The 15588-nt window shown below is 37.2% G+C and overlaps 1 protein-coding gene across 1 annotated transcript; it reads left to right on the plus strand.

Moving 5' to 3' along the window:
• The first annotated feature begins 13808 nt into the window (after positions 1–13808).
• Positions 13809–15208, plus strand: LOC136249487 (uncharacterized). The gene is made up of 2 exons (XM_066041514.1): positions 13809–14384; positions 14451–15208. Exons 1-2 carry the CDS (start codon positions 14166–14168, stop codon positions 15093–15095), a joined length of 864 nt encoding a protein of 287 aa, XP_065897586.1. The 5' UTR covers positions 13809–14165; the 3' UTR covers positions 15096–15208.
• The last annotated feature ends 380 nt before the right edge of the window (positions 15209–15588 follow it).

Raw genomic sequence — 15588 nt, forward strand, 5'->3', positions numbered from 1 at the left:
TGCAGCTGAACTCTCTTACATGGTGGTTTCTTTGTAGCTGAACTTTCTACAAAGTGACTTCTTCTAGCTGATCTATCTACAGGATGACTTGTTTCTAACTGAACTCTCTACAGTGTGATCTGTTCATAGTGAAACTTTCTACTGGATGATTTGTTTGCAGCTAAACTCTTTGCATGATTGTTTCTTTGTAACTGAACTCTCTACAAGGTAACTTCTAGCTGATCTCTCTACAGGATGACTTGTTTCTAACTGAACTCTCTATAGTGTGATCTGTTCATAGCGGAACTTTCTACTGGGTGATTTGTTTGCAGCTAAACTCTTTGTATGATTGTTTCTTTGTAACTGAACTCTCTACAAGGTAACTTCTTTTAGCTGATCTCTCTACAGGGCAATTTGTTTGTAGCTGAATTCTCTACAGGGTGATTTATTTGAGCTGAACTCTCTACATGATGGCTTCTTTGTAGCTGAACTCTCTATTAGGTACCTTCTTCTAGCTGATCTGACTACAGGGTGACTTGTTTGTAGCTGAATTCCCTACAGAATAACTTGCAATTGAGTAACATGCAGTTGAATGCTTTATTAGGGTGACTGTTCTATTAGAGTATCTCGATCTCGCATTTGCTGCACGTAGTTGCCTTTCGAATCATAACTCAGTGATTTGTAATCCGATTCTTCTGTACTACTGCAAGATCTTTCTATGATGATTATTCCAGCTACATACTGATTTTCAGCTCGTTGCTCTAAGCGGTTTGCCTGGTAGACACGAAAACTAATAGTTTTTTTATTCATAAAAATCGATCGCGTAATTTTGACACAGGTTGGGTTTTGTGTCATATCTCCATGGTCTTTATCCCGATTCCTTTCAAACCACAAAAAGGCACTCCTACGATGGTTGCCCCATCTGCATATCAATTTTCAACTGATTCCTCCAAGGAGTTTACCCTGTAGGCGTGACAGACCTTCGACCTTATTTTACGCAAATAATCGGTAATAACTCCGTGAATGTTCATCGGATTCCTACCAAAGTTGGTACGGAAATCTGCCTTAATGAGCCCTTTAAGTGTGCCAAATTGCAGCCCAACCCGAGCACGCATTCGTGTTTTATGGTGAATTTTGCGAAGTGTGCGAAATGAAGATGAAGAAAAAACGAAGAAATTAAAACGAAATTTTGTTCGCTCGTATCTCGGAAATGGCTGGAGCGATTTTCTTCAAATTAGGTACGTAGACTCCCCTAACTGGGCGGCACGTCTCTAGCAAATTTGGTTCCAATCGGATAAGGCATCACAGAGCTACATAGGTGTGAAAATTGCGTTTCCTTTCTTCCTGCTAATATACTCACGATGTGGCGCGCCGGCTTCTTGGGCCGCACGACACACTATCGTGTGTCTTGATTCAGTAATAGAATTTCTGACTGCTCTATTAGAGTATCTCGATCTTTTAAACGGAATTGTGCAATCTGCAGATTTTCCTACTGTTAAAGCTTTATAATCACTTGAAACGCACATATGAAACATGCATACAAAATGTTTTACAATGTGATTGATTATGGGATTACTGATTGGTAGGGGAAAGTAATAATAATTTCAGTTGGTGCTTAAAAATTTGTAATGATTGTTGTTGGATTAGGTCATGTGGGAGTGAATTCCACAGTCTTATTGATCTAGGGAAGAATGAAGTACTGTAATGATTGGTTCTTGCATAGATGTGATGAAATCTTTGGTCGTGTCCTCTGGTGTTAGAAGTGACAGGGATTAAATCAACAGGAGATAGCATATATCTATGAGATTATGAACAATTTTGTAGAGGAGGGTGATACTGGATACTTGTCTGCGGTGTTCTAAACTGGGAATGTTAAGGTCAATGAGCATGTTGGATACGCTGCTGAAACGTGAGAAGTCAGCCATAATAAATCTGGCAGATTGCCTCTGTACTCATCATGCTGACATGATAATGGCATGCAATATCCTACAAGAGAATGTCAATTGACAACCTGAAACATTCTTTCAACTCAATTCATCAAGTGTTAACTGTTAAGGGGTCACAGTTTATAACTTTTTAAACCTCATGCACAAAAGACCATTCATAGTAACTTTTTTCTATATCAAACAGTACACACTTTGACATGCTATGTGGAAGCAATTTTGGACTGGAGTAGTGTACTGTGTGAAAGGTGCTAGTAGCTACAATACCTGACAAGTGTTCAATGATACAACTGGACAGTGATCAAAATGTACTGCCATAATAAAGTTTAACAACCATTTGAGTCTATAAATAAGAAATAGGCTGTAAGAAACGTTTCCAAAGTACCATAGCTATAATCTAAATATTTCGAGGGGCAAATCAGTTTTTCTGAGGTTGCGCAGTAAAAAAAAAATATATATCTTAAGCAGATTTGCAAACACTTCCTGAATGTATTAGACTATAATGAGGTCTAAATATTTCAAGGATAAATTTTCACCGGTAACCCCCAAAAACCGTGAAACCAGCAAAAATTTCCCCTCGAAATATTTAGGCTATATAGCTACGACTACAAAGAGACAAGGCCAGTCGCTTACCATAGCGATAATTAGACTCACTGCTTGAAATTTCTTTGTTTACTAGAGTGGTATATCCCCACTATATGGAACAGTTAATTGTTTGGTATTTTAGTAGTTTTTAAATAAACCTGCATTCACTGATGTTTTACTGAGAGTTTAAAACTTAGTAAAATAATTATGTTCCATATACTGACATTTTACTATCAGTATAACTGGGTACAGCTACAGTAAAGCAACTTAACAGATTAGTAAACTAAGAACCTTCAAGCATTGACTATTTTAGAGGTGCTTTAATAATACGGTCAAGAGAGCTGTTCTGAGTTAGGTTCTGACCAAAAGACAGGTTAGTGTTGTTTCTGGCTATTGTAGCTAACCATTAATATTAATAAAATATTAGCTAAGTCTTGCATGTTCACTACTTTTAGTTTTAGCTCCATCAAGCTTGAGTCAAAAAGTGGTGAGGCCTCGGGTGAGGCTGTGGCAGTTTTAAGGAGGTTTCACTGGTTTCCATAAGGGCGGTTTTGTTTTATTGTTTATCTTCACAGTAGTCGGCAGAGCCGTTCTTCCCTATTGGAGCACACATAGCTACATACAACAGAGTACAAAAAAAAACATACAAAACACATGAAACTGACCACTCAAACAATACAAACACAAGAAGCTTAACTAACTATAATCACAATTAATTACTTTGAGTGTTGAGATAAAAATCCTTAACAGAGAATACAAAGGAATTGTAATTATCGGAATAGATTGTATAAGAGAATTCCACCATGTTGTAGCAGAGGAATGGAAATATTTTCACTCGTAGTTAACTAAATTAATTTAGTAGGTTCTAATTTCAGTACCACGGTGTGGACCCCGCCCCTACCCTAAAGCAGGAAACCATACAGTCAGCAATTTTTCTAGAATTGCCCCTGGGTTTTGGCCTCACTGGTTGCACCTACCCTTGTATCTTACACACCATTTTTTGTAACCATAGTTAGCTAAAGCAGGCTCAGAATAGCTAGATCTAGATCTATAGCTAGATCATTTACAACTTTTTTGGTGTTCAGGGGTGGATCAAGGGGTTGGGGGAATGGGATTCAAAAGGTTTCATACAACTCCCCTTTTGAAAGAGTCTCTCTTACTCAAGATACTCTAAATAGAGCAGTCAAGATTGAGATACTCTAACAGAGCAGTCACAGTATTCATAAGAGGAGTAGTTTAGCAAGTTATATATGTAGTTATATATTATAAGGAAATAAAGTTGGTGAGGGGCAGCTATTGTCAGCAGGTGATGACTTTTTTTTTGGTCTTCGACTTGTAAAACTTCCATTTCTTGAACCTGGACCAGGGTGTGAATGGCCAGATTGTGGTACCAGCTGTGCTACCACTGCCAGCTACCCAGTTCTCTATCTTATAAATGTGATTCAATAAGTAATCTGCATATTAGTAAGAAGACTGGATGAAGAAGAAACCAATTGAAAGCTAAATCTGAACCTAATGCTAACCTTAAGTTTGCCTGTTAAGCATAATGATGTCTTTCACTGTCTGTATAAAGGTAGGTTTTTAGTGAGCTTGAGGCGAGGGTCCCAGTGAGACAGGGCCAACCCTGGCTTGCCTTGAACTTGTACCTTCATACAACTAGTGTTCATACTTGAGTTATGATAATCATTATTATGTTCTTAAACCACTGTATGCATAAATTTCTCTCCTTATATCAGCTACTGCATATATACTGTATATTTTCAAACAATCTATACATATTATATGTTATGAGGTTTGGTGAATATCATTATTTTGAAGGTTAACAAACATCTGAAGATTATATACAAAGCTTTAAATCTTGATTTCAATCCTGTGGTAGGGTGGTATACCACTGGTTACCACAAAGAACACACTAGGATGTACCAAGGAATGTTCATGAATAACAGCAAATTCAGCTTTCATTAAAAGAAGTTTGGATTGATATACTAGAAATGTAGGATTATGACATCACAAACCATTGGTATTGCATAATCATGATCAGTGCATTATTCCTTGAAATAAACTAAACATTGGATGTGGTTACTGCTACTTAAACCAACATACCAGTTTAGTTATGTATGTCTATTGCTATCTTTGAACATAGACCTACATGTGATATTTGAGACTGTCAACTGTTTGTAATGTATAGTATTGTGTTGGGTAGTTTGTGGTGGCTTATCTGGTCACAGGGCAATCATGCTAAAACTTTTAAAAGTTTTTAATAGTGTCTTTATAGCAACCAGCATGTAGCTATATGAAGCCACAGTAGTTATAACAGAAAAAATGGATTGTGTGATCTAAATGAGTACTATATACAGTATCATTATTGCAACCAAAATTAATACGTACGTATGTATATACCAAGATACTTATTAGAACATCAATCATTTGCAGTTTTAGTCCTATTCTACAGGTATGTACCATGCTTTCAACAACCAAACATGTGGGCACACACTACACCAGTCATATAATAAATCGTGCTTCAGTATTGGAGTATTCTGCATTGCAATGCTATATATACAAGTACACAAAAAAATTGGAATTTTCAAATAGAGTAGGGACCATAGCACATCGATAAAAAGTACTGAAACAATCTGGAGTAGCTACTGCATGATATTAAATCACAGTAAAACAGTAAAAAAGTGTTATATCCCTACTGTGCATTTCCATTATGGTATCTTGAGCACAGTAGGGATATAACACTTCTTATTGTTTTACTGCGATTTAATATCATACACTACTCCACCTTGTTGCTATGGTCCCTACTCTAGTTGAAATTTCCAATTTTTTTGTGTACTTGTTTGTTAACTTTTTTGCAAATAATTATTATGACTGGTGAACCCACGCATACCGCATCTGAAATGGTACCATGTGCCCCAGCTATATCAATTATTGTCTGAAAAGTGAAGTATCCATTATGCTTCGTTGTCAGATATGTTCAACCCGTTACACAGCATTTTGAATCAAGAACTGTTTGAAAAGCACCTCCACAATCCACGCATACCAAAAGAATGAAATGGTTCTGTCACCCCAGTTATATCAATTATCATCTGAAAAGTGAAGTATCCATCTTCGTTGTTGGCTATGTTCAACCTGTTACACAACAGTACGAATCAAGAACTGTTCAAAAAGCACCTCTGCAATCAAAATAGCCACTATGAAAAATATGGACAAATTCTATTATGAAGGGAAGCCAGCACGTGCTACCACCTAATCGACACTTCTCATTGACAGCAATGATGAATGGGACACAAAGAGGACACTGGTAAGTCCATGAAGAATGCATCGTACATACTGCGGTATGCCAAAAGGCACCTTTCAGGTCGAAGCGAGGTCGAAGCGATGTCGAACAATGAAAAAATCAAGCCTGTAACCTTAGTCATCATCGAATTATGCTTGTCTGAATGTATCAGTCAGTCAGTTACTTATTAAGTAGAAATTTTCATTACATATATATATTTTTAAAATTCTATAGCAGCTTGTTGAAAGCATTTCAGGTTGATCTGAAAGCTTGTTTGGGCTTAGTTTTGCCTAACCAATATTGCCTCATCATTGTCAGTGAACACTGAGGCTGGTTTTTGGGTGATGTTATTGTGTGGGCCACACCTACTCGTTTGTGGTCCCTACTATACAGTACTATGATATATAGTTGAAAGATTTATCATACACTACGATAGTACTGTATAGTAGGGACCACAAAGGAGTAGGCATGGCCCACAAAATAGGAATTCCCCTATTTCCACTTTCTCCATTATGTGTGTGTCTTACTTCCATTGACCAATTTGGTGATCACCTTCCTAAGAATTCATCGCCATTATGCTCCAGTTGACATTGTTTGTCATGCTCTGTCTCAGAGTCATTCAGGAGATATAAAGACCTGAAACACTTTCAACAAGTTGCTACGGAATTAGCTAAAACAAAACTATTTAACAGAATTTTCTACTGACTAAGTGACTGACTGATGCCTTCAGAAAAGCGTAACTCGATAACGGCTACCACAGTACGCATAATGCATTCTTCATGGACATACCAAGTGTCCTCCTTTGTGTCCCATTCACAACAAAAAGTGTCGATTTGGCGGTAGCACGTGATGGCTTCCCTTCGTAACGGCGGAAATCGTCCGTAATTTTCATAGTGGCTATTTTGATTGCAGAGGTGCTTTTCGAACAGTTCTTGATTTGTACTGCTGTGTAACGGGTTGAACACAGCCGACAGCGAAGCGTGTAAATGGATACTTCACTTTTCAGATGATAATATTATTATTATTGATACATCTGAGGCGTGCGGCGCCATTTCAGATGTGGTATGCGTGGGTTTACCAGTCATAACAAAAAGTTAACAAACAAGTACACAAAATAGCATAGTTATAGCAAACGATTATGGTAAAACAAAAGTTCACAAAAGTATAGGCAGATTTTATGTCCAATTTTTACAGCCTGACTCGATTACATAATATAAGTAACCTTTTATCCTTATGACCTACAGTACATATGCACAGTGTACATACAATACGTGATAATCCAATAGCCAATCATTTTACACAGTACTCTACAGTCACAAACAGTTGACAGTCTCAAATATCACTGTCCATGATGTATACCCAAATGCTACACATCACTGATTTAGGACAGTGATGTACAAAACTATTTAAATTGTGGAAAGTGATATTTGAGACTATTAATTTTATAGTTACACATTGTGGACAGTGATATTTTAGACTGTTAATTACTTGTAGTTACTGTACAGGTTTAATATAGTAATACTGCTTTGTAATACTAGCAGACTGGCTGCAGGATTATCACGTACACACATGAATGCTCTTACTGGATATTCCCTATATGTCTAAGAAATAAATGAAATTACTGCAAATATCAGTGTTTCATGCAAATTAAACTCATTTTTCCAATGTAGCAATTCTTTGCACGGTCTACAGTACATTAATACACCAATTTCTGCACACTATATTACCATGTGCTACCCAGAAAAATCCAAACTGCAGAAATGCTAGCTTTGGTATATGTGTTCAGGAAACAATGATGAAAATGTAGTCTGTCACAATTAAATTTTCTATTGTTTACCCCATTAGCCATTTTCTCAAGTAATTAACAGTAGGGATATAACACTTCTTATTGTTTTACTGCAATTTAATATCATACACTACTCCAGCTTGTTGCTATGGTCCCTACTCTAGTTGAAATTTCCAATTTTTTTGTGTACTTGTTTGTTAACTTTTTTTGCAAATAATTATTATGACTGGTGAACCCACGCATACCGCATCTGAAATGGTACCATGTGCCCCAGTTATATCAATTATTGTCTGAAAAGTGAAGTATCCATTATGCTTCGTTGTCAGATATGTTCAACCCGTTACACAGCATTTTGAATCAAGAACTGTTCGAAAAGCACCTCCGCAATCCACGCATACCAAAAGAATGAAATGGTTCTGTCACCCCAGTTATATCAATTATCATCTGAAAAGTGAAGTATCCATCTTCGTTGTTGGCTATGTTCAACCTGTTACACAACAGTACGAATCAAGAACTGTTCAAAAAGCACCTCTGCAATCAAAATAGCCACTATGAAAAATATGGACAAATTCTATTACGAAGGGAAGCCAGCACGTGCTACCACCTAATCGACACTTCTCATTGATAGCAAAGATGAATGGAACACAAAGAGGATACTGGTAAGTCCATGAAGAATGCATTGTACATACTGCGGTATGCCAAAAGGCACCTCTCAGGTCGAAGCGAGGTCGAAGCGATGTCGAACAATGAAAAAATCAAGCCTGTAACCTTAGTCATCATCGAATTATGCTTGTCTGAATGTATCAGTCAGTCAGTTACTTATTAAGTAGAAATTTTCATTACATATATATATTTTTAAAATTCTATAGCAGCTTGTTGAAAGCATTTCAGGTTGATCTGAAAGCTTGTTTGGGCTTAGTTTTGCCTAACCAATATTGCCTCATCATTGTCAGTGAACACTGAGGCTGGTTTTTGGGTGATGTTATTGTGTGGGCCACACCTACTCGTTTGTGGTCCCTACTATACAGTACTATGATATATAGTTGAAAGATTTATCATACACTACGATAGTACTGTATAGTAGGGACCACAAAGGAGTAGGCATGGCCCACAAAATAGGAATTCCCCTATTTCCACTTTCCCCATAATGTGTGTGCCTTACTTCCATTGACCAATTTGGTGATCACCTTCTGCAAGGTCCTATGAAAATTCATCGCCATTATGCTCCAGTTGACATTGTTTGTCATGCTCTGTCTCAGAGTCATTCAGGAGATATAAAGGAGCAACATGTTTCTTGTGAAGATCATTCTTGCCCAGGCAATGTGTACCACCCTGATTTTCAGTATGGTCATCCGGCCTATTTTGATGTGTCAGTTTATAGTACTACCCAGTCTTCTCATATTTTTTCTTCTTGTGCTGGGGTAACGGCAGCAGCTGGTGAGTTAGCTAAGGGCCAGAGACATCAAGATGCTGTAGAAGAGGCAGGGTGTGACTTTGTCCCACTTGTAGAAACTTTTGGTGTTTGTTCACCATTTTCACTTCGAACCATTCATACCATCGCTGACCATACCAGTCAGAAGTCGTGCGTCAACCAAACAGACTTGTAAACATTTATTATAACAACTTTCAGCTTCATTATGGACGAATAATGCCCATATGATTTTACAGTACTGGGCTTTGCAGTGTTTTTCCTTTCCCCAAAATTGTGTTTGTAGTTTAGTTGTAGAGTAGTTTGCATTATAGCTAGTCAGGGGCGTAGGGAGGGGGGGTTCCGGTAGGTTCAGGAACCCCCCTGTAAAATTTAGACTTCTGCAAGCAGGATCCTAACACACCATTTAGTGTGGCAGGACAAAATGAGTGAGCAATATAGTGTAATGGCACAGCACAACAATTGATAAAACTTACATTCATCTCTCAGGGAAGGATTTACAGAGGTAACATGAGCCCTCTTCAAAACTTGTTAAAAAGATCGATATACTCTAATAGAGCAGTCAGGTATATACTCTAATAGAGCAGTCAAGTATACTCTAATAGAACATGTATTTAAATATCCATGTCCATATGAAGTTTTTCAGACATTCCAACATTAAATGCAAAACTTAGCATGACCTTATACTGCTATAGCTTTGGTGTGCAGTGTTTAAAGATATAGAGCTCCAGTAATTTATCACTTGTGTTATGCAAAATGAATTCATGCTATGCATATTTGTATGGTTATATTGTTTTGATTGTCATTTGTATCAGTGGATTCATGGCTCCTATACCACAGTGAGCTATAACCATCACTTACAGATTACTATATGTGTCTCTATGTGTTATGCTGTCTGTTTCCACTAGGTGACTTTATCTAGTACTACCTTCATCCCAGGGGCACTTAATGCATCATAATTAATGTACTTTTTGCATAAAATATAGCAATTTCCTGAGTTTTGATTTATTAAAATATTGAAAGTCTCTCAGCGGCTGGGGGCTGCACCCCCAGACCCCTGCTTCTAGTAACTCAATGCTGGTGCTGGAACCCCTCTTCAAAAAATCCTGGCTACGCCCCTGCTAGTTGTAGTTTATTTGTGTTTAATCAAATTACAAATTAAAAGAAAAGCTTTAAGATCGACCCAAAACACTTTCAACAAGTTACTGACTGAGTAAATGACTGACTGATGCCTTCAGAAAAGCGTAACTCGATAACGGCTACCACAGTACGTACAATGCATTCTTCATGGACTTACCAGTGTCCTCCTTTGTGTCCCATTCATCTTTGCTGACAACAAAAAGTGTCGATTTGGCGGTAGCACGTGATGGCTTCCCTTTATAACTGCGGAAATCGTCCATAGTGGCTATTTTGATTGCAGAGGTGCTTTTCGAACAGTTCTTGATTTGCTGTGTAAACGGGTTGAACACAGCCGACAACGAAGCGTATAAATGAATACTTCACTTTTCAGATGATAATTAATTCGATTATTATTGATATAGCTGAGGCGTGCGGCACCATTTCAGATGTGGTATGCGTGGGTATACCAGTCATAACAAAAGTTAACAAACAAGTACACAAAATAGCATAGTTATAGCAAAAGATTATGGTAAAACAAAAGTTCACAAAAGTATAGGCAGATTTTATGTCCAATTTTTACAGCCTGACTCGGATACATAATATAAGTAACCTTTTATCCTTATGACCTACAGTACATATGCACAGTGTACATACAGTACGTGATAATCCAATAGGCAATCATTTTACACAGCACTCTATAGTCACAAACAGTTGACAGTCTCAAATATCACTGTCCATGATGTGTACCCAAATGCTACACATCATTTAGGACAGTGATGTACAAAACTATTTAAATTGTGGACAGTGATATTTGAGACTATTAATTTATAGTTACACATTGTGGACAGTGATATTTGAGACTGTTAATTACTTGTAGTTACTGTACAGGTTTAATATAGTAATACTGCTTTGTAATACTAGCAGACTGGCTGCAGGATTATCACGTACACACATGAATGTTCTTACTGGATATTCCCTATATGTCTAAGAAATAAATGAAATTACTGCAAATATCAGTGTTTTATGCAAATTAAACTCATTTTTCCAATGTAGCAATTCTTTGCACGGTCTACAGTACATTAATACACCAATTTCTGCACACTATATTACCATGTGCTACCCAGAAAAATCCAAACTGCAGAAATGCTAGCTTTGGTATATGTGTTCAGGAAACAATGATGAAAATGTAGTCTGTCACAATTAAATTTTCTATTGTTTACCCCATTAGCCATTTTCTCAAGTAATTAATTGACAAGAGGTACATACAGGGCCTTTAAGAATATCCACCATTCAGGGTCCTCTTGCCTAACATAAAAGTCATGTAAATTTCAGCATCCAGTGGGTGGATACTGTACATCACAAGAACTGAAGAGGTTTGGGGGATGATAATCAATTCTGATGTGTGGTCATATAATATTCAATATGTCAGCAAATGGACAGCGTAAAAGAATTTGTGTGTGTAAGGCAGGTTATGGGCGTATATTCTACCGGCAGTCACGTGAACCAAAAAAAATGGAAAAACCTAAGAAAACAAAAAAGGCCAATGGTGATAGGGTAATTTGAACTTCTCCAAGCATCAGACACATGGACCTATCTACCTCCCATACCTTGCAACTGAACTGACCTCTGTAAGACATTATGCCTACCAGACAAACCTCAGTTAGCATTAGGGTAGGGTAGAGTTCAGCTTTGATTTCAGTTGAGTTTGAGGTGAGCTAGGGTTGGAGAGTGCAAAACTCTCCAACCCTAGTTCACCTCAAATTCATCATAAACTTACCTTCATACAGCTAGCACATGTGATATAGTCAAATTAACTGATGGACTACCTGTACATAATTATATAGTAATTTTTGTTCATATGCCAACACCATATCCACTCTGATATAAATATATAACAAGGACCATAGAGATGAATGTTGAGGTACTCCACTCTGGACACTTACCAATCCAACAAACATCCATTCTTTGAGCTAGAAAAATTAATAACCACAGAGATGAATTCCCATCAATAGTTTAGAAATTAATCTACAATATGAAGCGGGACAGAGTGAATGCCATCAAATATATCACATCAACACTATAATCCTGGTTTACCACACTAGTCCAGTTCACAAAAGTGTCCAGCAAGTTAGTTTAACAAAACTTACTGCATACAAAATCATATTGCTGATGGTTAAGAAGGTTCTTTTTTAACGAGGAGAAAAGTATGCAACTCTGTATCAATGATGGATTCTACAATTTAAATCACTGTTACAATTCTTTATGTAGAATTAGTGCTGCTGATTACTCACTGTCATGACTGTCACTGGCCAAAAGCCAAGGGTTTGAAACTTGCATACAGTCTTGTACAGCCACAGTGTTACAATATCTGAAATCTTTCTCACCATAAAGTTCCATATTATAAGATGAGTAAATTAATGTGGATGCTTGGATGTGATGGGGTCAGACAAAAGGAACTACATCTGGAGTGCATTTTAAGCATGGAAGTCATTGGTTCGGTTAACGTATGTATAGATTTTCAAGTTTTTCCCATAAAAGTTTACTCTGCAGGTACAACAAAAAATTGACATTTCAATGCAAATTATCAAACATAAATATTTATCAGTTTTACACCAGATTTGGTATGTGAATTCACCTCAATATGTCCTTAACATGTACCAAGATTCATGGCAATTGAGTTATGCATTTGTATTTTATAATTTTATTATACTATTTATGTGAATTATGCAAAAATGCATAGGAAAACTAGCTATACCCCTGTTAAAATGAAGAAAAAATTCAAATCTAACATTTGAGGGCTTGTATTTCACGAATGCATAAAGTGATTCAAATTCGGTACATGGCTGTATGTAAGGTGCCGAAGGTAAAGTGCTATAATGTGAAATTTGTGTGCTTTTGAGAAGGGACCAATGAGCTATGCATCCATGAAAGCCACACTCTCTTTCTTCCTGTCAATACTGAATGTACTCATGGTGTGATGCACCAGCTTCTTGACTGCACAAAACACTACTGATATAAATCATAGCTACATGTATAAATGTGCATGACAGTGCTCACAAAAAAACTAGGCAATGTGGGTACAAACATCATTGCATAACAGATCATAATAATTATCTCAGCATTAAAATAAAATGTTTGGTTTGCATCAACAAAACTAAATAAAGGTTCAATAAACTTAGGGCTGAAAAATTGTAGTAAAGCACGGCATCATGAAAAATTACAATTACATGTTATAATATGTGCTAATTTTATGTGCCCTGTTTACACAGGCTCAGTCACATAATTGCAATCGAAAGTAATATTATAGTCCATACTATGCATATACAGAGTGCCGCTGAGGCATTCTATTGTTAGTGACTGTTACATATGCATTTTAATGTTGTGATACAGTGGAATCTCTATAGTGTTGGAAGAAAGTATTGTGGTCACAATAAAATAGACAGCTTGTCTCTAAGTTTGACAATTAGACATTAATGACATATTAAATGCTTAATGATTAGTAGATTGAGTGAGTGAATATGTAAGCGAGTGATGTAATTGGCAGTTGCTTACATCGGTGATTTATCGAATGATTATATTAGGATAACCTCAGCCTCATCTTGAGCTGAACCTAATTTCCTGATCAGGTTATGGTCAAAAGTGTTTTGTGTTTCCACTGCAAGCCTACATACAGTATATCATGCTCACATATTTATATACTGTAGATAGGTACCTGTTTTCTATCTTGTGTCTGACATCTTGTCCACAGGAATTCACCTTGCACAGTAACTGTGTTCCCATAACTTGTTCCAATACAGACTAAGAGTTTGAACAACACTGTACTGCTGTGCAAGATTCATTAGACTGTAATGGGTAGTGCAGCTGTTAAGTGCTACTTTGTAATGGTATTTGTTGGTATCTCATATGTAACTAAGTTATACGTGACTTGCGTAGTATGCATTATAAATATATCATGTGATTCTCATAGGAAGCCATGTGCAAGTAATGTAACAGTATAAAAGCACCAAATCAAGCTATATAGCTACTTTATGTATAGCAGTAAAAATGACTGACTTCTTCTATGTGATAGTGCTTGTCTTCACAGCAGTGACTAGTGGGTCAGCACTGATCCAAAAGGTAGAGGATGATTACTACTTTGAACTGCAGCTGGGAATGACTGCAGAGTATCCAGCAGAGTCTTGCAAGGAGATATACAATAAGAACCCTGTAGGCCATAATCAGTCAGGATATTACTGGATCAAATCACGTGAAACGACAATGAAGGTATATATCTATCTTATCTTTAATAACATCATCAGGTCCATTAGTAATTTTTATTATGATGTATAGGTCTACTGTGATATGCACATGATTTGTGGCTGTATACAAGGTGGATGGATGAAGATTGCTGATGTACATGATGGTCAAAACTGTCCATCAACATGGAAAAGTTCAACTGTACCTGGCACCTCAATAAAAGTGTGTAGGTCTGGCAAAGATGCTGGTGGAGCTTACTCAGCTACCTATTCAACTGAGGGAGCTTGTGAAGGCTTTCAACATTTCTGTGGTAAAATAACTGGTTATCCAAAAGGCACTCCTGATGGGTTCAATCCAAGATGGATAGGTGGTAAGCAAATTAATGATCCTTACCTTGACGGCCTCTCCATTACATATGGTAAACCTCGCAAGCATCTGTGGAGCCTAGCAATGGGAACCTGCCCTTGCTATAAAACTCCAGGGCCAAACCCTCCTGCTTTTGTTAGGGATTACTACTACTGTGGTGGTGCTTTTTCACAGCAAAATTCCAGCCTTCCCGTTTGGGATGGTGAAAGTTGTTCTTCAGATAACAGTTGCTGTTCTCAAGCTGGTATGCCATACTTCTATCGACGACTCCCAGTGCCAGTCAAGGAAGACATTGAAGTTAGAATTTGCAATAATCAACCTTATAATGATGAGGCAATTCTAGTTGGATCTATGGAGCTCTATGTTTTGTAAGAGCTGCTGAACTTTTTCACCATTGAACTTTGTAGTTTGTAGACATTATATGCAGGATTTTTGTAATTTTAGCCAGCAGTAGATGTTTCTTGTTACACAAAATTAATAATAGCTACTGCATATATAAAGCTATAGATACACAGTATACAGGTATAAGGAATAATTAGGAATTATGGATCATAGCAGGGTGGATTTAAGGGAGGTGCATGGGGCTGAAGCACCCCATCAAAATTTTACTATGTGCTAGCTAGAAATATAGTAGAAGCTACAGTACAGGTGTAATTACATCTAAAGCATACATGGACAATGAATAGATGGAAAGAGTGAGAAGAGAAGAGCTAATCTCTTCTAAGAATCAACAAGAGGGTCCTGCCTATATAAGTAACAACTATATCAAGACACACGATAGTGTGTCGTGCGGCCCAAGAAGCCGGCGCGCCACACTGTGAGTATATTGACAGGAAGAAAGAAAACGTCATTTTCACACTTTTGT

Source organism: Dysidea avara, chromosome 1 (genome assembly GCF_963678975.1).
Source record: "Dysidea avara chromosome 1, odDysAvar1.4, whole genome shotgun sequence".
NCBI lineage: Eukaryota > Metazoa > Porifera > Demospongiae > Dictyoceratida > Dysideidae > Dysidea > Dysidea avara.

Excerpts from the sequence above, each read along its gene's own strand:
- LOC136249487 (XM_066041514.1), top strand. The coding sequence starts at position 14,166 with ATGACTGACTTCTTCTATGTGATAGTGCTTGTCTTCACAGCAGTGACT. Across the intron at positions 14,385-14,450 it reads CACGTGAAACGACAATGAAG|GTCTACTGTGATATGCACAT; the intron begins GTATATATCTAT and ends TATGATGTATAG.